General features: G+C 46.3%; 1 protein-coding gene across 2 annotated transcripts in view; it reads left to right on the top strand.

The window, feature by feature from the left end:
- LOC135378318 (disintegrin and metalloproteinase domain-containing protein 10-like) overlaps nucleotides 1-22,852 on the top strand; it is a 128,299-nt gene that overhangs the window by 66,380 nt on the left and 39,067 nt on the right. For both annotated transcript variants that reach the window (XM_064611321.1, XM_064611320.1), the window contains 3 exons: nucleotides 2,205-2,389; nucleotides 2,620-2,797; nucleotides 22,244-22,403. In XM_064611321.1, coding sequence (XP_064467391.1) covers nucleotides 2,205-2,389; nucleotides 2,620-2,797; nucleotides 22,244-22,403 — 523 coding nt within the window. The remainder of the gene's footprint in view (nucleotides 1-2,204; nucleotides 2,390-2,619; nucleotides 2,798-22,243; nucleotides 22,404-22,852) is intronic.

Genomic DNA, 22,852 nt, shown 5'->3' with positions numbered 1-22,852 from the left:
AGGGAGAGGAAAATGCAAGTATAAACTGAAGTTTTGGGGGAGGGGGCGATCGCCCAACCGCCCCCTCCCCCTTGGATCCGCTTGTGCTGTGTGACGCAACTGGAACGGTGCAACCATGACATTGTGGCTGGCTGAGCTTCTTCGAGGGTGGCATCATTGAAGAAGCATCCTGACTTTCTGTGAAATGGCCTGGAAACAAAGCAAAGAATATACTAAATATTTAGCAAATGCACACCCAATTCATCCACTGCATATCCCAGGAATTTTGTCCAAACGCCGTCCCACTTACTTGCTTATGGCAAGTATCTGCACTGAGTTGGCCAAAAAATGTTGTGCAGCACATCTAAGAGAAACTATTTCTCATTTAAACAACTGTGTATAATGTCACATTTAAGTAATTCGAAGTATAAGAATCAGCTACATATCTTATCTGCCATCCAGTGCTCTCCCCTGTATCTCACAGGCTAAGCAGGCACACTCACAGCCAACATCGGCGACAAGGTGTCAACAGAAATTTGCCTTCCCGCTACTTTCAAAGACCAGTTGCAGCAAGCCACACTTCTGTATTTGTCGCAATCCACATCACAAACATAAACATCACGGTAGAGATTAACCTGAAATGTAGTGGTGCTTCGTATTCTTTCAAATATTGCATACTCTACTCGTGGGCATTCCCAGGATCTTTTCCAAGGGGGGGAAGCACTTCCAGGGGGGCAAGAGTGCAAACCCCCTACCACACCTGTTTCTGGAGGCGAACATTGCGCAGTGTCCCAGACAGAACACTATCTCCTGCGGACGTCCGAAATAGATCCCAACGTCCATGTCCTGAAATGGATGTCAGGTGGACATCTCTGGGAGCTACAAGGATGGACGTCCATAGCCGTACATCCGCAGGATGCACCGTAACGACCGTTTGAAGAATTGTTCGAATAGGGTCCCTGACGGGATGTTACATGGAGCATTGTCGCAGGAGAGAAAGAAACATGGCATGGTGTGAGTATGAATTTCGATGAACCAACTGAATGCCTCAAACCAAAAGCAGTAAGAAACGCAGACGTTATCGTCATAGTGAGTTAATACGCCAAGCAATTCTTCAGTCCAGTGTTATTGGTATACGCAATCGCATTAAACTTAAACACCTCACCCTCTAGTTTGACTCGCAAGCAAACAGGACTATCGAATTTGTGGAAGCTCGCGAGACAAGCAATATATAGTATATGTTTTCGCTTTGGAAAGGTATGCCAGTGCCTTTCTGATCTGGATGGTTCTAATAGCTTATATATCCACGTCGTTACCTTTGCGTTTTAAAACCTCGTGCTCATTGTATATAACGGAGGTACGAGAAACAAACAAACAGGAGCAACAGAGAAAGAAAGATGCAGTTGCCGAAGCTGAAACAAAATGGCAGAAAAAAACTCCTACAGGCCTAGTAAGTATCTGTCCACCTACGCTGCAGCTCAATAAAACAGTGTCAATAATAATGACAAAATACAGATCCTCGAACATGTACGCAAGTAAGTCCGTGCAACGTCCGGGCGTCTCCGTGTAACATCCTGTGAGGACAAACGACGGATGTTTGTGGGAAACCGTGGCCACTCGGAGATGTGGGGGATGTCCATCGGAAAAATGCTTGTCTCCCAGGGAGATCCAAATTTCCTGGAAAGGATGTCCCCAGGAACACAACGGGAAGTTTTGTTCCGTTTGGGCGGGGTGTTCAGAGGTTCTTATTATGACATCTGAGAATAATCATTGCAACGTATGACTAAAGAGCCCACTATTTTCACGAGCGACCTTGGAGTTCCAGGTGGGGGCACGGCCCCTTGCGCCCCCCTCGGTACATCCATGATACTACTCGGAAATGATGGGAAACTCATCAAATGGCGTCACGGATCCACTGCTGCACATGCCTCATGGAATCTGCTCTTTCACTCTTTTCCTCAACACACTTGGGGGAGTGGGAGGGGATGGCTACTTCGCACGCCGTCCGACATTTCTGGAACTTCGTTGACAAAACAAGAAGTAGAGCCGCTGTACCAGGGGCAGGTTCCAGGGACGTGGCTTCAAGGATGCTGGATGTTGGGATCTTTTTCAGACTTCCGAAAGTCAAGGGAGAAAACCAAATACAGAATTGTGAACAAATTTGAATGTGAACATGTGCCTGTGCTTGGTGTTCATTAAATGAGCACGCATTCTCTTCCTTCTAGGGAATCCTGGAGGCATATGTGAGAAGTATGTCCCGATCCAACATACAGTGTATAGAAAGCCCCACTACCGACGTTGGAGCCTGAACACGGGGCTCATTACCTTCAGCTCGCAGAACAATCATGTCCCTGAGCGCATCAGTCAACTTTCTTTTGCTCATGAGATAGGTCACAACTTTGGTGCTCAGGTATTGTACACTAAGGTTACAGTACTTATCTACAATATAACGTTTCATGTCGCTGTGCTTCTAAGTGGTGTGGCACATGCGTTGGAAAGTTGGCACGTTTGTGATTGTTGGCATAGTTTTGCATAAGTGCAGCGGCTATTGCCGCCGCAAAGCTGTGTATGCACTGACCCTTAATTTTTGAATAATGAAAAGCAGCGAAATGAGCAATAATGCTGTGTCTACAACTGCAGCACGACCCGCAACAGTGCTCACCTGCAGGAGATGTAGGGAACTACATAATGTACCCCAGATCCACACTGGGAGACAGACCAAACAACCGAAAATATTCATCTTGCAGTATCCATCAGATTTCCCGGGTACTGCGTCACATGTATTACGGAAGAAGTCGTAGACCTCTGTGTTTTAAAAGTATGTACATCTAAGCATCTGCTCAGCTACTTCAAAATCTAGCTTCGAATGTCGCTTTGGATATATGTGTCACACTTGGGGATTCTAAGCTGATTTTACCCACCTTCAGTTGTTTCCTGTGGGGGGTCTTTGGTACAAAAATTGCATTGCAAATCATTATCAGGCATAGGAACTAGGTCCTTAAGTACTATAACCTGTGCTTTATTATTGATCAAATATTTTGGTCTTCAGTTTGCAATGTTGAATTTCCCTTTTGGACCTAATTCTAGTTCTGCAGTTTGGGGGCCTAAGATTAACACTGAAGATTACAGGCAAGAGACAAATATTGCAACGCTGCCAGGTACAATGGGAAAAATCCTGCATAGTGGTAAGATTGAGTTACACTCAGATAATACCACCAAGTGCCGGAGAAAGTGCACGCACAAAAGACTTAAATCCCACTCGCACTGACGCATGATCCACATCGCATTCAAACATGATCACGCTGCGATAGCGATCACCCAAGTAGTATAGAACCATCCCAGCAAACCAAATACATCCAGCAAATATCCGTAAGATATCTCGCCCGGGACGTTTGGATATCCAGTGGAGTTTGCCACAGATCCGTTTTACATCCATGCGATATCCCTGCAACTAGCATTTCTGCCATGTTTGTAGATCCACTGAAAGTCCCTGCGATGTCTGTCACGGATATTTGGATATATACGGGAGATTACGAATATCGTACATATTCTGCTTTTAACAATTTTGTGCATCAGATATTTAGTGTTTGTAGAGTGCGTAGAGACCCTTGCAACTGTGTTCCAGCAAATAATATTTATTGTGTGTTTTAACCCATTTGATACTATTGGGAACAAAAACATTACCTTAGCCTAACAGGATTAATCACAGTACAGCAACACCGTGGGACACGCCAGCATAAGTGCCGAACCCTGCCCGCCTCGCTGGGACCACTTGGAAAAACCCGCAGTAACCTCTATTTGCGAGCTGGATGGAACATATACTGAAATACAAATCGTTACACACACGTTCGTTAGGGGTAGCGTGGCGTAAACCATTTGTAACGGTGACGAGGATGTATCTTCGCAATTCCTGTGTTTCTGCATCAACCCACAGTATACCCAACAACATTTCTGACATCCCTTCCTATCAACTACTGTGTTTTTAATTCAGGTTACCGTCTCTATAAGGACAAACAATCCACACTGGGAGACAGATCCACCAGATCCAAACAAATATTTCTTGGATCTCCCATAGACATCCCTAGGATCTGCAGGCTGCTTGTCATGGGACATTCAAACATCCAGAGCGCGATATCCTTCCAACATACCAGGGACATCTGTTGTTTACTGGAGTAAGCCCAAAACGTAATGAAATTGTGCGATATCCCATAGATATCCTATGGATGTCGAGATATTCAGGGCGTTCGCGACCTTGTAGGGATGTCCCATGGATATTAATGGTTCGCTGGGATGATGCACAACAGACGCTTTCTCTAATCCCATCGAAGCCAATTCTAATCCAGCACAATCTAATTCTAATCTAACAATCCAGTTCTAATCCAACTCAAGTCACTTGTAAGCCTTGTGCTTGGACTATCATAGTTTCCCCTTTCACGCTGATTGGTCTTTTTTAGGCCTACTGATCGCTGATTGGCTAGTCATAGCTCTGCCACTTTTAACTAGCACCACCCCATCATGCTGATTGGTCCATTTTAAGCATACTGATTGCTTACTGTCTTGTTCGGCTCCACCAGTCCTCCTCAGGTACCCGCGGACGCGGCTGTAGAGTATGTACCACTGCCCCCATACACCATGTTGCAAGCCCATTGGCCTAGACTGTGCGCGCGTTCCGATTGGTCGAGAACATTTTGAAATCACATTTTGTAGTGCGCATGTGCGTACAGCGTCTCGGCCGTTACAGCATAGTTTCGAAATAGCATGGCCGGCATGTCATCCTCCTGTGTTCGGTGGTGTCAATCGACAGAACAGTTTGCAGAAATATGTTTGCGGGTTTATTAGTTCGTCCTTGTGAGTCTACGCATGTTGTGCTGCTTCTGGACACAACTGTTATCCCACGAACAACTTGTCAACTGCGGTACCGGAATGCTTCATGAGTTGGAGCGCGAAGAACAAGTTCGAGCTCCGTTGGACTTCGAGGACTGTCAACAAAGACAGGATTACGTGCCACACAAGCGCTTTTCGCTTCGCTATAATGGATGCACCGCAGGCAGCGAAAGAAGATGCTCATCATGAAATGGTACGCACTCATGAGACTGGCTCGGTATTAGGAGTTGAACGGTGTGTTCGTTCTGCTTCATGTTCGAACTTTGTCCCAGTGTGTCAGCAATGCAGTGGGCTTTGTACGCACAGTGCACCCATGCATCAGATCTTTGAATTAGTGCTTTATATCAATAAATCTTTATTTTACCCCAAAATCGCTTTCAATACCGAGTAATGGTGGCAGGCCTGAAATCCAGTAGAAGTCGATGGTAGCCAGGACCGACTGAAAAGCCAGCCAGACATGAAGGCTCCTGATTGGCCGACTGGTTGTGCATAATATCCACCACGTCGCAATTTCATTGGTCGTGTGCCCAGTGTTGTGTGAATTATCTCAAACTATGGGCTCTATGGGGAGCTGTTGGAGCCTGGCTCCACCTCTTCATGCTGATTGGTCCATTCCAAGCCTAGTGATTGTGGATTGGCTAGTCGTAGTTCTGCCCTTTCATGCTGATTGGTCCATTTTAAGCCTACTGATCGCTAGAGCTGAGATTACTGGGACAAAAAATTACTAAATTTGGATAAAAGTGGGAAAGGAAATACTGAAAAATTGGGCCATATGGGGACAACATACCCATCTCTGAGTATGTCCAAACTGCTTTTATTAGCTTAGCTACATTATTTTAACTTGTTTTGCATCACCGAAACCGACAATCTATTCTCGTGCAATGAAGGATATAGTCAGGAACATTTCAAGCATCTTTCGGCTCAAGCTGTGCATGCCTTTTCTCTGTTAACAGATTCTTGAAGTCTGAGAACGATCATTCCACTTCTACAAAGACTAGAGGCAAAAATGTGAGTGTTCGTTTTACATCCAAATCATAACCGCCATTTAGAGTTCTTGGTGAACGTACCCACTCTATGACAGGTCCCCCACAGGGGGCATCAGCATAGGCTGATGTTTGGTGAGTGGTGCCACTACGGACCCCAGCCCCCAGTCGTAAGGTGTTGTCCGTACCATGCCAAGGGGATGAAAGGTGAAGGGTAGAAGCCTTGAATGGTGGCGGTCAGGGTATTGGTCAGGCCTTGGCCTATGGGTTATTGCAACTTCGGGACCTTTCTACGTGTATAGACATGAAACATGGCGACCTTCTGGAATGTCCATATCTCACAACCTTGTACGTGTAAAAATTTCCCATCACTAATCGGGGACGGAAAACACCCTTGGACTAACGTCTACAAATAGCCATTGAATGTCTTTCAGGCTAAATATATTATCGTTAGTAATGTAAGCACTGAGAATGAAAAGATTACTCCACTTGGAAAAATCTCACCGTTTTTCATTGAGAAGGTGGTGGCATCTCTATTAGAGAATGTCACCGAAACGAAGCGTCTTAGATCAGGTGACCTACTGCTAAAATGCACCTCGGAAGCCGACTGTGAGCTCGTACTGAACACACACCAGATGCTTGGAATCAAAATATCATCAGCCTTGCACAGGACCTTTAATACCTGCCATGGTGTCGTGTCGTTAGCTGAAGTAATTGATGTTCCTTCAGAAGAGATGATTCTTGAAAATCTAAAAAGCCAAAAGTTGATTGATGCAAGGAAAATAAAAATCAGGAAAAACAATGAGTACATAACAACACGCAACACAATCCTCACATTGGACTGCCCGACTCTACCAGAAAGGCTGGAGGCAGAGGTGCGGTTATATATCCCTAACCCACTTAGATGCTTCACCAGCTGTGGCCATACTTCTGAAGCTTCTAGAGGGCCTACATGCTGTGCACGCTGTCACAAGCAGACAAGACAACATAAAGTGAAGAAACATGTACACATTTTTCTCAAACACCACCTCCTATAACAGTAGGTAACCACAATTTTTCAATCCTCTTCCGTGGTGTCGCCTTCAAGGACGTCACCTTTGTCATCACAACCTGTGGAGACGAGCTCTATGGAGTGTGATGATGACATGAGCTCGCAAGGCTCGCTCACGAGCGTGAGCTCGCAATCCTAAAGGAAGTCTAAGAGCAGTCTTTCGGGGAGTGGCTCACTCGCCGATGTGTCGCCGAATGGACTGGCGGCTGTTCGTAAAAAAGTTGAGGCAGCCCATAATGGCCCCAAAGAATTAATAATGAAAGTTACTTTGATCAGCACACTCTTCTCCATAATGCAGGTGCATCTTGCACACATCTTTCTTCCCCAAGAACACACTGTCATCCCAGGGGTATTTTAATTTTTTTATAGGGACCTTATTTTTTATTCCATGTGCTCACGCAGGGTAAATGAGGCGAAACCACATGCAGCCCTGATAACTTCTGTTTCTCCACACATCTTGGTTAACTTCCGTAATAAAGTATGTCTGTTCGTTTCTAGTACAATCTAGTGCAATAACGGGCAATGAGCGCAGCAGTTCAAAAATAAAGCAGGGAGAAATATAAAACACGCAGAAAAAATCTTGTCAGGGGCACTAAATCCAAGAAACCCACTCCGAAAGGTACTACAATTCTCTTCCGAAGCCAAAACAGATACTGTTTATTGCGTGTGTTGAAGATTGAGAATGAAGAAGGAAATGGAGGGCGTGGGTCTTGCGCCTGTATTTGCTTGTATGCTGGGCTATGGTTTGCTACAATTCAGTATCTTGCAGTAATATTTGTTGCTGGTCATCGGGTCTGGTCTCCTTTTCTCTACATTTTTCTTTTTATTTGGTCCATCGAGCCGGATATCATCGCAATCCATCCATGAACCTAGACCAGAAGGCCCGAGGTATCGTCCATGCCGCCGTTACGAGGCCCATTCATCAGCTCAAAGCCCTCTGCAGTAGTGATGAGCCCTCGCTCCCCGAAGTGGAAGATACGGCGAACCTCCTTGATGAGAAGTCTAAGGAGCTCAAGGATCTCGACACAACTGTTCAAGCAAGGATAAGCGACAAGCAGTTCAAGGAAGATTTCACAGCGGCCAGCCAGTATCAGGACGACATTTGCCTCGCTGTTTCGAGGGCCTAACGCCTCATACGAAGCTCTACGGTTACTCCAACAGCTCTATCCGATTAACGGCTGCAGACTGCACCATCAATAGCCGACGGTAGCCACCAGTCCGCCACGGTTCGGTCTGTCGGTCTTCCTAAGTTGCACGTGGCGGCATTCTCGGGGAAGGTGGATTACTGGCAGGGATTTTGGGACCACTACCGGACAACGATTCATAAGTGTGCATCACTGCCAAAGATAGAGAAGTTTAAATATCTTCTCTCTTATCTGTCCGGACCTGCTAGGTGAGCCATCGAATGGATTGGGATTTCGGATTCCAATTATGATACGGCCATCAGTACACTGCGACAAAGATTCGGACAACAGGCAGCACTCGTGGACGCACGCAAGCTCAAGTCTTCATCCTGTGGCAGTTGCGAAGGACGTCGAGAAGCTGAGAGATCTTTACGACTCAATCAAGTTCAGAACAGGCTGTCTCAACAACCTTGGCGTTTCCCAATCAACCTATGCGGTGATACTGCCTCACATTGTGATGCGCTGCCTCCCTGAGGAGTTGGCCATCGAATTTCGGCAACAGCAGATCGAGCGCACTGAGTCCACTGCATCACTGTTACGAGTGACATCGTTACCGCAGAACGCATCAAAGCCGTCGAAGACATAATGAAGTTTCTTCACAGTCATATAGAAAGCCGAGAAGATTGCCGCCTCGCCCATCGCAAGCGTCCCGCGGGGGAATCTTCAGATTCCTTGAGTGATGCTCCCCCGACAACCCTGTCCTTAACGGCATGATCGAAACCGACAAGCAGTTATCCCCGGAGTGGCCCACTATGCAACAGCATTACCCATGTGATAACCGAATGTCAAGTCACACTTCCTCCAACTGAAAAGCACAGGCTTCTTAGGGTCTATCACTGTTGCTTCAAACGCGGCAAACGAAACCATTTAGAACGGGAATGTTGATGGTCGGGATCACTCTAATGCATCACATGTCGTGGACATCACCTTTCACTGCTTCACGACATTTAACCAAGCCGTCTTGAGCGCTCTCCAGCTGCCATAAATACGTCTCTACCCTCGACGAGGGATCACAAATCCAGATACCCAAGCAGGAGCACCAACACAGTTCATGTACATCCAATACAGCAGTCACAACAGCAGCGTGCCTCCCACGAACTCAGTTTGTTTTGTTGCAAACTGCTCGAGCTTTCACCATCGGAAACAGCGGCAGTAGTCTTGTTAGGGTGCTCTTCGACACTGGTAGGCATCGTTCCTACATCCGTCAAGACGTCGCCATGCAGCTCCAATGCCCAGTTCTTGGCACAGAGAGCATAACCGTATACACTTTTGGGCGTAGCAAGACTCTAATAACGTACCATTGTCGGAGGATGGCTTTGACACTCAGAAGCCAGTACCATCCAGAAACAATCACCTTCAATGCACTAGAAGTTCCTGAAGTCTGTGCGGTTAGCAATCACTCCTTGGACGCAATCATCTTGAACCAGATACACGACCTTGGTCTGAACATCGCCGATGCATCGTCGCCCGCAGACCCCATTGATGCAGTCATCAGCATTCTGATTGGATTGGACGCTTACTGGACGATGGTAACCGACAGCATTCGATGCCTCCAATCGGATCTAACAGCTGTGGAAACCTTTTTCGGACGGATGCTTCACGGATCCTATCTTCACTCCACATCTGCTCCATCTATTCGCGTTTTCGACGACCTGTAGGTGGAGCATCTTAACTCCAACATGGCGGACGTATCCAGGTTGTCACTTAGTTTCGATTTTGAGATTGCTGAACTGCAATGTTGATTCTCGATGCGTTGAAGGCGACCGAGTATTAAACGCTGCTCATATACTTCTGGCAGGCGTAACCGAGTTGTCCAAAGAGAAGGCTATAGTTGTCGCGTATTATTTGCGAAGTTCTGGCGTGTTTGATCAACCACACTTCGTGAAGGTGAATTTCACGTTTACCGATTGCGAGGCCGAAATAACAAGCAACGAGTATCCTGTGCTGCAGGAATGTCAGAGACATGCAAGCACAGGATATATGTGCTGATGCTTTCTTGCAGATAAGATCTTCTAAGTGTGTAGCGCATGTACGAATGTAGTTTAGAATTTATAGGATAATGTTGCCACATCCGTGTGTCACTGATGCGTATGTTTTTGGGAAACCTTAGCGAAACGTCGCATTGTTTCTGCATTCTTTCCCAAGTGATTTGACGCGCTGATTCAAATGCACAGTTACAAAACTGACTTGATACACGTTTTCGCGCCATCCCTTGTACTTTATTGCACGTAATGGCTACTCAAGTTTGAAAAATATTGTTCTGTTTTGCCTAGACTAGGTTTTGCTTCTCTTCCTGACGTGAGTTGCACAGAAGTGTGCTTCAGAAAAAAAAAAAAGAAGAAAAGAAAAAGAACCTTCATCAGATATGTAGGCAGTACCGCTCCAAGAGCTCTGCCATACACACATAAGCATTGCGGATATAACAGGTTTGCTGATTTTGCGTCGCTCAATCCATCTCTTCCGAGGATGCGTGAAAGTAGGCGGTGTTCCACGTGTGGAAAGAAGAAAACGTGGAAAGACAAACTGGCTGTCCCCTCGGCGCGCACAGTCGCGTTGTGGCTCAGCTTAAAAGTCGTTTGGTTTAGTTTGCTGGTCGTTGTCTGCACTGTTTCCTTCATCCATGATTACAACAGCAAAATACAGGTGCAGATCAGCGACCCATGCGAAAAGCAGCAAGTTCTCCGCAAGTGAACGCGGGGTCGGCCATGTGTACCTGGATCGGCTAGTCCCGAGTTTCACCGCTGTGCGGCGTCGATTTGGCGAAAAACGCGAATAGTAGTCACTGCACTCTCGCTTGCATGTGGGCAAGTAGAACACTGTGACATGGACCCAGCTGAGATGTGGAAGCTGCACACCCTTAGAATCACTGACCTCGTCGATGAGAAAACTCAAATTCACCCAGCGCAAATACAGTTCAAAGATTATGTCACGCTTCAAAAAGACCGGTACCAGGCACCACTCCTCATCAAGCCCTCTTGCTGTGGAATGTTGGCTGATAACCACAGCATCGCATAGACGAGACTACTTTTTCGGCTTCGAGGTCTTCAGCACCATCCAGACCTCCTAAACCAGTACCATGACACTATTTCGGAACATTTCATCGAAGGCCACGCAGAGAAAGCCCCGGACATACTTGAGGAGAACCTTTACTATCTTCCGCTCCAAGCAGTAATCCGGAAGGAAGCAGTGACAACAAAGGTTTGTGTGGTAGTCGACGCTTTGCACACGTCAGCACATCATCCCAAATGGAACAAAACTTCCCGTGGTGTTCCTGGGGATATCCTTTCCCGGAAATCTCGGATCTCCTTGGCAGACAGACATTTTTCCGACAGACGTCCCCCACATCTCCGAGTGGCCACGGTTTGGACTTCCCACAAATATCCGTCGTTTGTCCTCGGAGGAAGTTACACGGAGATGCGGGGACGTCGCACGAACTTACTTGCGTACGTGCTCTGGGCCCTGTATTTTCTCATTATTATTGATAGTGTTTATTGAGGTGCTGCATAAGTGGACAGATTCCTACTAGGCATTTCCTTTATGCCCTTTTGTTTCAGCTTCGGCCACTGCATCTTTCTTTCTAAGTTGCCCCTCTTTGTTACTTTCTAGTATTTGTGTTACAAACAATGAGCATGAAGTGAAGCTTCTCTTAGAACCATGAACTTAGAAAAGCTGTGGCATACCTTTCCAAAGCGAAAAAAAGTCCAAAGTCCAAAGTTTGAGAGTCCTCTTTGCCTGTGAGTCAAACTAAAGGGTGAGGTGGTGATACGTGTACTGATAACACTGGACTGAACAACTGCATTAACTCACTATAACGATAGCGTCTGTGTTTCTTACTGCTTTTGATTCGAGGCATTCAGTTGGTTCAGCAAAAGTCGAACTCACGCTGTGACACACCTTGCCATGTTTCTCTGTCACCTCTGATAATGCTCCCTGCAACATCCCGTCAGGGACCCGATTCGGACAATTCTTCAAACGGCTGTTACAGTACATCCTGCGGATGTACGGTTAGGGACGTCCATTCATGTAGCTCCCAGAGATGTCCATTTCATATACATTTCAGGACATGGACGTTGGGATCTATTTCGAACGTCCGGAGGAGTTAGTGTTCTGTCTGGGATTAAACCAAGTACAGCATAAGGGGCCCAACATCAATGCAGACATATTGCTTCAGTTGGTGGCCTTCCGTTGTTAACCTAATATTCTCATCGCGGATATCCGTAAGGCGTACCTACAGATCTTAATTCGCCCCAAAGACTGCAACGCCCTACGTTTTCTGTGGCGAGAAGACCTTCCATTTCCAGAAAACCCATGCCCCCAGATCCAGGAGTGGAGAATGACGCGTGTCCCCTTTGGAGCCGCATCTAGTCCGTTTCTCTAGCCGCTACACTCCGTCACCACTTTGATAGTGTACAACATAAGTATCCAGCGGCTACAGAGCATCTTCGACACACCTTCTACATAGACGACCTCATCATAGGAGCCACATCAGAAGAAGATGCATTTCAGATTTATCGTGAGGCAGTCACGATGTTGCAAGAAGCCGGCCTGGACCTCCGCAAGTAGTGCTCCAACTCGCTGACCCTCAGCCGTCAATTCTGCAAAGACGGCATTGCTACAATACAGTGAACAGTCAGGAGACTGTGAAGGTCCTTGGGTTGCACTGGCATTGTCCCACCGACGAAGTTACGTTCGTCAGTAACGTCAATCTGTGCTGAAGGCTTTGAATCCTGTCCATCACCAGGGACTGTGACTTGTACTGGGAGCTTTCCGTACAACACCTAGCTGTTGAAAGTCTCGATGTGGAAGCAAACGAGTGGTCCTTAGCAAAATGTTGTTTCTATCTTGGGACTCCGTATGCACTGAGGACAAGAGGTTACCCTAAACACACTTTTTTATCCTACATTATGACCACACGTTTTAAACAGCTCTTTCTAAACAAACCAACACGTACCCCACCTTTTAGCATGCGAATTTCAGATGAGATTCTACTCTATGGCTTTACTGCTTACAGTTACGTGATCGCCGAACGCTGTCCAAGAGTACCTCAATGGCAACCATCCCTAAAATATAACTTACCTTTACAAAGTACAAGAAACCTGTGACCCCCTTCCCCAGTGCTACAGCAGGAGTTTCAGCAACAGAAGAGTAGTTTTTGGAACCACACTGAAATTTATACAGATGGGTTCAATACAAGTACAGGTGTTTCTTGCGCCATGGTATCCGGTTCATGTACAAGGTTGCAGCGCTTAAAGAGCACCACGTCCATCTTCACGTCAGAGGTTTATGCCATCATTTTAGCACTGCACTTCATTTCAGAAAGCACCATCAAATCATCAGTCATATACACGGATTATCTTGGCTCCTTACAATTCATATGCAATATTCAACCACAGAAGAACCACTTCATGCAGCGAGCACAGTACCTGACCAGCAGAATAGCAAACAAAGGTCTCTCTCTCATCATCTGCTGAGCGCGCAGCCACAGAGAAACAGCAGGTGACGAGCTTGCCGACAAAGCTCCTGCAGCTGCACTTTCGGCTGATATGACACCATTTGCCCTGCCTTTTCAGGACTTGAAGCCTTTTTGAAGCTTGAAGCTATTTGAAAAATGGCCGGAATACTGGGATACACAGACACAGAATAAACTTCACCTGGTTAAAAATAGCATAGGACACCCCATACAGAGCTTAGAGAAGAGAGCACACAAAGTTACACGTACACGGCTAAGACTTGGCCATACTCACCTCACCCATAGTTTCCTTCTTTGCAGAGAGCAGCCACCCGAGTGCATGCACTGTGGGGAACTCCTTTCCGTACTACACATCCTTACTTCCTACCCGTAGTATGAACCGCTTCTTCGTCACTTCCGGGAGCTTTATAGAAATCACCTACCGCTGCACCCAGCCCTAGTGCTGGGCGATGAAGCTCTTTTACCCTCCAGTAGAGTCTACAATGTTATTAGAGGCACCAGTTTTTTAAAGACCGTGTAATTTTAAGCAACCCATTTTTTGAAAACAGAATACTTGGTTTACTTTGTATCATGTACTGCACTCTTAAAAATGAACTTCACTGCATAGCCCACTCCTAGCCAACCATCATCCCGAATGTTATCCTTATCTGCCCTGATTTGTTCAAAACGGGAAGCGTACGCCTTTCTTGTGACACTAATGCTGTTCATAATTGTCACAAAAAAGGCTTACGCCTCCCATTTTGAACATATCAGGGCAGAGAACGACATCATTCGAGATTATGGTTGGCTAGGAGCGTGCTGTGCGGTGAAGTTCATTTCTAAGAGTGTGGTTTTAACCTTATCACTCAATTTATAACTAATGACACTTTCAACAACATTTTCGCGCATTATAGCCTTCGTCGCTGCTGCGCCATAAAAATATACTAACCATTATCTATGTCAGGTTTTTTGTCAAACAACTTATGAAGCTTGTCTTTCACTGGACCATCCAACTTATTTGCCGCAAAGTCCAAGATTTCAAATTTCTTCTCAACATCAAGCCCTGCTGTTTCCAGTTTTGCAATCATGCTCAGAATAAATCAGTACTTTTCCACAATGTCTGACTCACTGGCAAGAGCGTATAGTAAAATAAGAGACGTACTCAATGCACTGGCGACATAGTTGTGGCACTGATGCTGGAGCTTTCAGTAAAGCATTTGCCAGCACATGTGCCCGAAATTCAGATACTGTAGGAGATATGTCGAAAAAATGCAATTCTCGCTCCCAGTCATGCAAAATACTATCAACTGGTAAAAGACACATAGTCTACAGGCGTGTCTGCTAAATAATGGGACACTTAAGAAACAGGCTGGACAACCGGGGCAGCCTGTAATCGTCAGAGTCGCTCAGCATAAATTTGGGACAATTCGAGACAACAAAGTTGATGAAAACCATATGAAAACCGCTTCGTATATACATGGTGTTTGCCCTAACGTCTCCAGAAATTTTATTTAAAGCAAGCGATAAAAGAGGACCGAGCGCTACTTTTCAGCTACTTGACTAAGAAACAGGTGCTACTAGTGAAGCAGTACCTGTTTCTTATTCAAGTAGCAGAAAAGTACCACTTGCTTTTCTTTTATCGCTCGCTTTAAATATAATTTCTGGACACCTTAGAGCAAACACCCTGTATATTCCCATGGCTGACACTATTATCGGGACATTTTTTTTAAAAAATCGGGACATATCCCAAAAAGCCCAGCTCTACTGATCTCTGATTGGCTAGCTTGGCTCCACCTCTTCATGCCGATTGGTCCATTTTAAGCCTACTGAATGCTGATTGGCTGCACCACTTCACATAGCTCCGCCCCTGCTTTTAGCCTACTTGATTGGCTCTGCCATGGCTAGCCCCAAATTGCTTAGCCACAATGGCACGTGAAGTGCATTTACCAGGCTGGCACAAATTCCTTACCTGTCCAGTGGTCTAGAGGTGATCACTTACAGTCATTTCAAAGCTCAGGATAACATAGACAAGGCCCCACCAACCACTGCCGCTCCGCAACAGCGCAGATCCCAAGCAACATGCTAAATATGGCCCAACATTGGTAAAAAGTTGGCTAGCCATACTGGCCAAACACTTTCCAAGTTTGGCCAAAGAGTATGGGACCAGTGTTGCATTGGTTCCTTGGCGAAAGGTTTGGGGGACCAATGTGTGCCCAAACATAGGTCTGTAGCCAATTTACCCATCCTTTCACTCTATATATACATATAGTATATACAGGGTGTCCCAGCTAAATGCGAACATATTTTTTTAAAAATATAGATATTACTTTTTCCGAGATTAAATCAATTGCAAAGCATATGCTGAATGGCACTCCTTAGGAGGGCATTAGCAAACTACTAACTAGAAGTGACCCATGATTGGCTGTCCTAGCTGGACTAATTGGCAGCTGGGCTGAATGTGACTGGCTGTCCTGGGAAAGTTATCAAAGCTGTACTGAGTAAAGGTTGAAATCAATTTCTCGTGCGTGTGTGTTTCTCTGTCTGAAGCTGTTGCGGTGTGGCGGCGACTCGTGGGGCCTTGTTTATGTTAGGTTGGGCTTGGAAAACCCAACAAGATGACTTACCGGAAATGGCCACCTCTGAACCAATGGACAGGTAAGCAATTTGTGGCAGTCTGCTAAATGCACGCGACCAGGGGTTGAGCTATGTGGAGAGGGTGAAGCCAATCAGCGTTCAGTTGGCTTAAAATTTACCAATCTGTATGACGGGGCAGAGCCAAGCTAGCCAATCAGCGATCAGTAAGCTTCAAATTGGCCAACCAGCGTGGAGGGACGGAGCTAGCGAAAGGGGCGGAGCTACGACCATGCAATCTACGATCAGTACCCAGACAACACGAAATGGTCCGATAAATGTTACTGGGATGTCACATTGGGGATGTTGCGGACATCCCATGCATGTTCCAAACACAGCCTAAACTTGTCCCCAAAATGAAAAAATGAGACACCGAGAAATGTTTCAGGGAGATTCTGTGGATGTCCTCGAGGGATGTGCATCAGACATGAATGAGATATCGCTGAGAAGCCCCTCCCCCTCGTGCCGTCCCCGTTTTAGTGCTGTCCTTTCCACTTTTTAAGCTATATAATGTATTATAAGCACTGCAACCAACGTGCACACACCTTGAGTAAACATGACAACATTTTATTGTTCCTTTGAGTTACATCTGTCATCATGGCAGACACACATCTGTACATGTGTGTCTGCCAGCACATTGACCATTAATACTATGAAGCTAATAAAATATCACAGTTCCAACAAATACAAACACTTGTATGGGGTTATAACTGTTCCCTGTAAACACTAAAGAGTCCAAATGAGGGGATAGCAGCTGCCGCTTCTAAAGAAATTTAAAGCTCCAAATAGATTGGTAAAATTGCCCTCTGTAAAAACACTAAAGGGTTCCCAACCCGAAAAGGGTCAAATGGTGAGGTAGCAGAAGTTTAAGTTCATTATAAGCAAGTATAGGCATTATAATATGCAACTGCTACATTCACGAAATCCTTTCTGCATTACACCGCAGCGTCGGACTTTGATAATGCAACTTGCAACAAGAAAAGGCAGTGCAAAAGTTCAAATAGGATGTTGCAAGTAACGACAGGTACTGAAAATTTTACCTGAAATTTTATTATGTTACCTCGTAGAGGCGCATTTCTGGCTTGGATAGCTGAGGAAAGAGCGGAAGCTGAGGCAGAGGTAGATGTATGGCGAATACGGCTGACTGCAATTCAATAGAGAGTTTTAATGCACCGTATGCTATCGCCTTTGCGTATATAAGAAATAGTGTGGTGGTTCTGCGCAATGCGCGAAGCTTTCTCTATGTTTTGCGCGTGCACAGAACCAGCAACGCTACCTCTTGCGTAATGCGGTAACGTACGATCCACTAAAACTCACTATTCATACAGAGGAAATTAAATGTACAGGTGAATATGCGACAATGGTATAAATGCAAGACATACCACAGGCCCGTAGATTATATAAAAAATTCAAACGAAAAATTCAGTGAGTATGGAAGGAAATTGTCCAAACGAAACAACAAACAAAAGAGTCCAAACTAACAAAAGAGCACAAACTGGAATGTTCCTGGTACAGGATGTGGGGCAGTTCAACTGTGCTTCTGGTCTGGGCAGCAGGAAGAGCAGAAGTGGAGATGGAGCGAATACGGCTCACTGCAAGACAACCATACAAAGGGAGTTAAATGTACAGGTGAATATGCAACGGTGCCAAAAGTGGGAGATGTATCACAAGAACGTGAAACTTGCTCTCAAACATGATGTGGCAGAGTATAGGCCAAAACTGATCTTTTGTCAGCGGATGTCCATTGACGTTCATAATTATCGCAATTTCGACTTAATCCTTCCAGTGCGCACCTCTTGCCAAACCGAAATGGAAATTTTTTGCCATCTTCCATGCCTTCCACCCCGGATGCAAAACGTGGTGGTTCGTAGCAGGACGTTGCTATCAAGCTGGGAGATCGGTAAATGACGGCTGCGTCTTCAGCAATTTCAACACTTTTGTCAGATCTACATGTGACACAGACGATGCAAGCGCTCACAACCTCGGCCGCTCTTCAAAGTTAGCATGCGGAGGAACACTGGATGGGGAAGCGTCTCCCTCGTATTCTTGGTTCTGACAACTCGATTCCATAGATGTTTCACTCAACACGGTGTCAACGTTGTGAAAGGGTAATAGACTAGAAACCGCGAAAATGTTAGCTGGCACAGCCGTGTTCTCAACGGACACAGAACGCATTTCATCTTCGAAGGGCACGTTTTGGAGGAAGTAAAAGCAGCAAGTGAGGGCACATTAATTGCTGATAAGTTTCCTTGCACCGCTTTCCGTAAGTGATGGTGAAATATTTGTCTACATTTCTTCATAGTGAAATACCTCTCAAGACTATGCAGCCCACACATAATCCGAACACGTCACCTCATCTGCAAAGAGTAAAGCGGCCGGGAGACGTGCTTTGTGTTTCAGCTGCGTCTGCCTGACGTGGTCATGATGGGCCTGCACCCGCAATAGTAGTCACATAACAATGCTGTTCAAGAGTACGGAAAGTTTAAATATACTTACTTTTGCTTGCCATTGCTAACGACAGTTCCGTAGCAGACTCGCAGACACGAATCACAATGGACGCCCGAGCGGCCTCCTTCCCGCCGCTTTCCGTACTGCTCATCGACGAATGTCCCAATTTGGCATCCACAGGGCGATTTCGCGGATTTCAACCCAGGCGAAAACATGAACTGGGAAGTCAACTGGTACCAGTTTGTTCCCAGTTGCCTCCAACTGGTCATGAACTGGAACCAAGTGGGATCAAACTGGCGGCAACTGGAAACTAAAGTGGTACCAGTTCAAGCTGGGCTGGTGGCAACTGGAAAGTGAAGTGGTACCAGTTCAAGCTGGGCTGGTGGCAACTGGACATGAACTGGTACCAGTTCAAACTGGGCCGGTGGCAAGTGGACATGAGCTGGTACCAGTTCAAACTGGGCTGGTGGCAACTGGACATGAACTGGTACCAGTTCAAACTGGGCTGGAGGCAACTGGACATGACCTGGTACCAGTTCAAGGTGGGGGTGGCAACTGGAAAGTGAAGTGGTGCCAGTTCAAACTGGGCTGGTGGCAACTGGACATGACCTGGTACCAGTTCAAGGTGGGGGTGGCAACTGGAAAGTAAAGTGGTGCCAGTTCAAGCTCGACCAGCTGACATGTTTGGGAGAAGTTTCGGTTTGGGTTCCAGGATAGGTTTGTAATAACGTATATGAAGATTATGAAAGAAAGGTTGGGGGGACGATCGGAAAGCAACTTTATAGTAAAAAAATGATATCTCTATTTTTTTGAAGGTGCGCTAATGTTAACAAAAGCTAATTTGGAATTATTATGTTTGCATATTTTGCGCGTTGCTGCTCTCCTGATGAATGACGCGTTTGAACAAGGTGTAACGGTCGCTTGCTACTTCCAGATGCAGCGTTCGCGCTTGTCTGCCGTGTTTTGACTTTTCGCGTTCGTCTCAGCATGCCCCAAGTGACACTTTTGCTCTTAATGTTATTAGCGTGACATGCGACAATATAAATTACAGTGAGCGTCATCGGCTTCAGTACGACCAGACAGGTGTCATGCGATTGCGGCTCTGTTGCAGCTGCGAAGACTGCTTCATCGTGAGTACTATGCTCAAGTGTTTTTTGCTTCCTGCGAACAAAGCAGAAATATAAATAATGGTACCGTCCTGCTGCACGTAAAGTTTGTCTCCCCAGTGTGTTGCACGAGAACATATGGACGCGTTTCTTTCACGACCAAGACCCGGTTTATGCAAATGCGATGTTAACGTTAACAAAGCAACTTTTTGCACACCACACGCTGTGAAAAGTGTCTCTTGGTTTCTCGTTCTTTTATTCATCATGTGCCGTTAGTCTGCGCGTTCCTGCATGTCATTCTCATGTTTCAGATCCTTCACACGGAAAACACGGGTTGCTCTAGAACCCGCATAGCTCACCAGAGTACTCGTGGCGTGGATCGGAAAAGCATGTGAGTCTGTTGTGGAGTAGTTGTGCCTTTCAATTAATGTTTTGGTGATAATATTGTGCTTCACAGGACGACTGCGAAGCAGTATGTCGGACTCCACAAGCGCCTCCTGTAACGGGGGATACACAGGAAAGGTGAATGTCTGCGACATATGTATGTATAGTGAACTAAATGAATTAGTAATGATAGTCTTCTGGCAGCTCTATACGTAGAAAACCATGACTTTACGGCTGCCCGGAATGCTTCCTGTTTTCCTCAACCGTTTCTGTAAAGTCAGTGAGAAACTGCATTGTGAAATACAAAATGTCTGTTTCAGAAGTGCACAATAAAATAATTCATGTTTATTTCAGTATCATGCATCTGTGGGTTTCATCATGGAGATCCAAATGAGCTCCCGAGTGGCTCAGTTCCGGTTTGAGAAGAAACGTTGCTACTTCGGCTGCGACCAGTTGCAAGCTGGTATTTTGAACTGGGACCAGCTGCCAACTCGTTTTGAACTGGTCCCAGTTCAAACTGGGACCAGCTCAAACTGTGTTATTGAACTGGGACCAGTTCAAGCTGGGACCAGCTGCAAACTGGTTTTCAACTGGTCCCAGTTCAATAACACAGTTTGAACTGGTCCCAGTTGAAAAATTTTTCATCTGAGGAATGCTGCGTTTCAAACGCACATCCTACCAATGTACTAGATACATCGCCTGTGGGACTGCGGATGTTGGGACCTGTTTGGGATGTCCCTACAAAGTTTCGTGTTGTCTGAGTAGGCTTAGGATGGACCAATCAGCACGAAGGGGCAGAACTACGCTCGACTAATCAATTGACTCGCGTTGGATAAGAATTGGCTTCTACTGGATTAGAAAAAGTGGCCGTTGTGCATAATGGTTCTATACTACTCACCCACACATGCCAAGAATGTGTGACCTATATTAAACACTGCGGACATTTGTCCCCCATTCGTGAACGGGATTACGCACTGGTGTAGGTGCAGTGCCTTCCTTTCTCCCTCACCCTCCGGGGTCATACTTGTAACGTAATGTCAGTATGTCGAACCGGGTAGCAGATTTTCCCAGCACCTCCACATCCCCCTAACATCCCCAAAATCGTGCAACACTCCCATAATACCGGCCAGAAAGGCCAAAAACACCACAAAAGCAGCAGATATTGGCGTCACCCCCACCCCCCACAGGGCACGGGCACTTCCAGGATTTTTTCCAAGGAGGGGCAAAGTGCTTCCTGGAGGGGAAAGCAGCAAACCCCTACACACACCTCTTTTCTTGGAGTTGACGGCTGCAGACTGTGCGGGTTGTTCAGAGATTCATATTATGACATCTGACAATAATCATGACGACCTGATGAAACAGTGCACAATTGACACTGGAGCTACCTGAGTCCCACAGCCCGTCTTTGCCCCCTCAGTACGCCCGTGCTACGATCCCCCCTCCCCCGAGATTAAGATCCTGGGAATATCCCTGGCCTCGATCATTGTCCAGATTTGCTGTGGCAGTCCGTACTGGGAAGACGACGTACAGGGCGTCAGACAGCAATCATTCCGTGTCTAGTAGTTTTCCGGCGCAACTCGCCGACGAAAAAAACTTCCATGACTTCGTAGCCGTTTCGTACACCAGTCGCTTTCTGAACCATGCGGTCTCTGGGTCTCGCGTCTCCGGTGCCGAAGAAACCGCTTCTTATTGCGCACAGGCAGCAGGGGCGGATCTAGGATTTTTCCGAGGGGGGTTCCGCTATGGACAAGTGCCAGGTGCATGCTGGGATTGGTCCATTGAAACCTATGTGTAAGTCTCGAATTGAGGGGGGTGTCCGGACCCCCGGACCCCCCCCCCCTAGATCCCCGCCTGACAGGCAGTGGTTTACCCAGAATTTCGTCCGTCACTTCGTGACAGTTTCGTCCAGAATTTCGTCCATGCGCAACCACACAAAAAGTTTAGGGGGATCTTCTCTAAATTTTGGGGGTGTTAGAGGTGTAGGGGGGTCTGGATAAATCACTGCGCACAGGTCTATTTTCACGATTTTCACAGCTCGGGGATAACTTGCAACATGTACAAATTATTGTAGCCAGCTTTGTCAAAGAAGTAAGTACTGACCAATTGCGGTTCACAAGACTTACATGTGTGTTTCGGCTTCTGAGAATCCCAAGGTCCCATATGCGGGAACAATGTTCAAGAAGAAGGCGAGGACTGCGATTGCGGCTATGACGAAACGGAGTGCAAAGACAGGTGTTGCTTTCCGAGGGAGAGCAAACAGAACAATTCTCGTGGATGCACGTTCAGGTCCAAAGCCAAGTGCAGGTGAGAGCATTTATATAGGTATCGAGTTCAATCGTACATGCTCTGATGTGTCAATTCCGGTCAACTTCTCCACACATAACACCAATTGTGATACGTGGTACACTGGCTGCTGTTGCAATATACAGTACAGCCGTGGAGCCCCAACCACTCGAGTTGCGGCTCTGATGTCACCGGAGGATTCAAGTTGACCGACTGTTGGAATATTAAACAGTTACTAAGCATTATCGCCGTACACGCACTAACGAAATTTTCTGGTTCCAATTATAAGTGGAGCTTCAGTGACTCTCTCAATCTGCCTGAGCTTTGCTGGTGACTCCATGCGACAATTCACAATAATTCAAAGTGCTGAACAACCGTGCATGATATATTGTGGGGTAAACGCTGTTTGTTGTGATATCTGTCCTTCCCAGGAAGCGCAATGACCGAAAGTATATATACGTAGGGCTGAC

The sequence above is a fragment of the Ornithodoros turicata genome, chromosome 1 (assembly GCF_037126465.1).
Source record: "Ornithodoros turicata isolate Travis chromosome 1, ASM3712646v1, whole genome shotgun sequence".
NCBI lineage: Eukaryota > Metazoa > Arthropoda > Arachnida > Ixodida > Argasidae > Ornithodoros > Ornithodoros turicata.
This window is presented reverse-complemented; position numbering and strand designations above follow the sequence as displayed.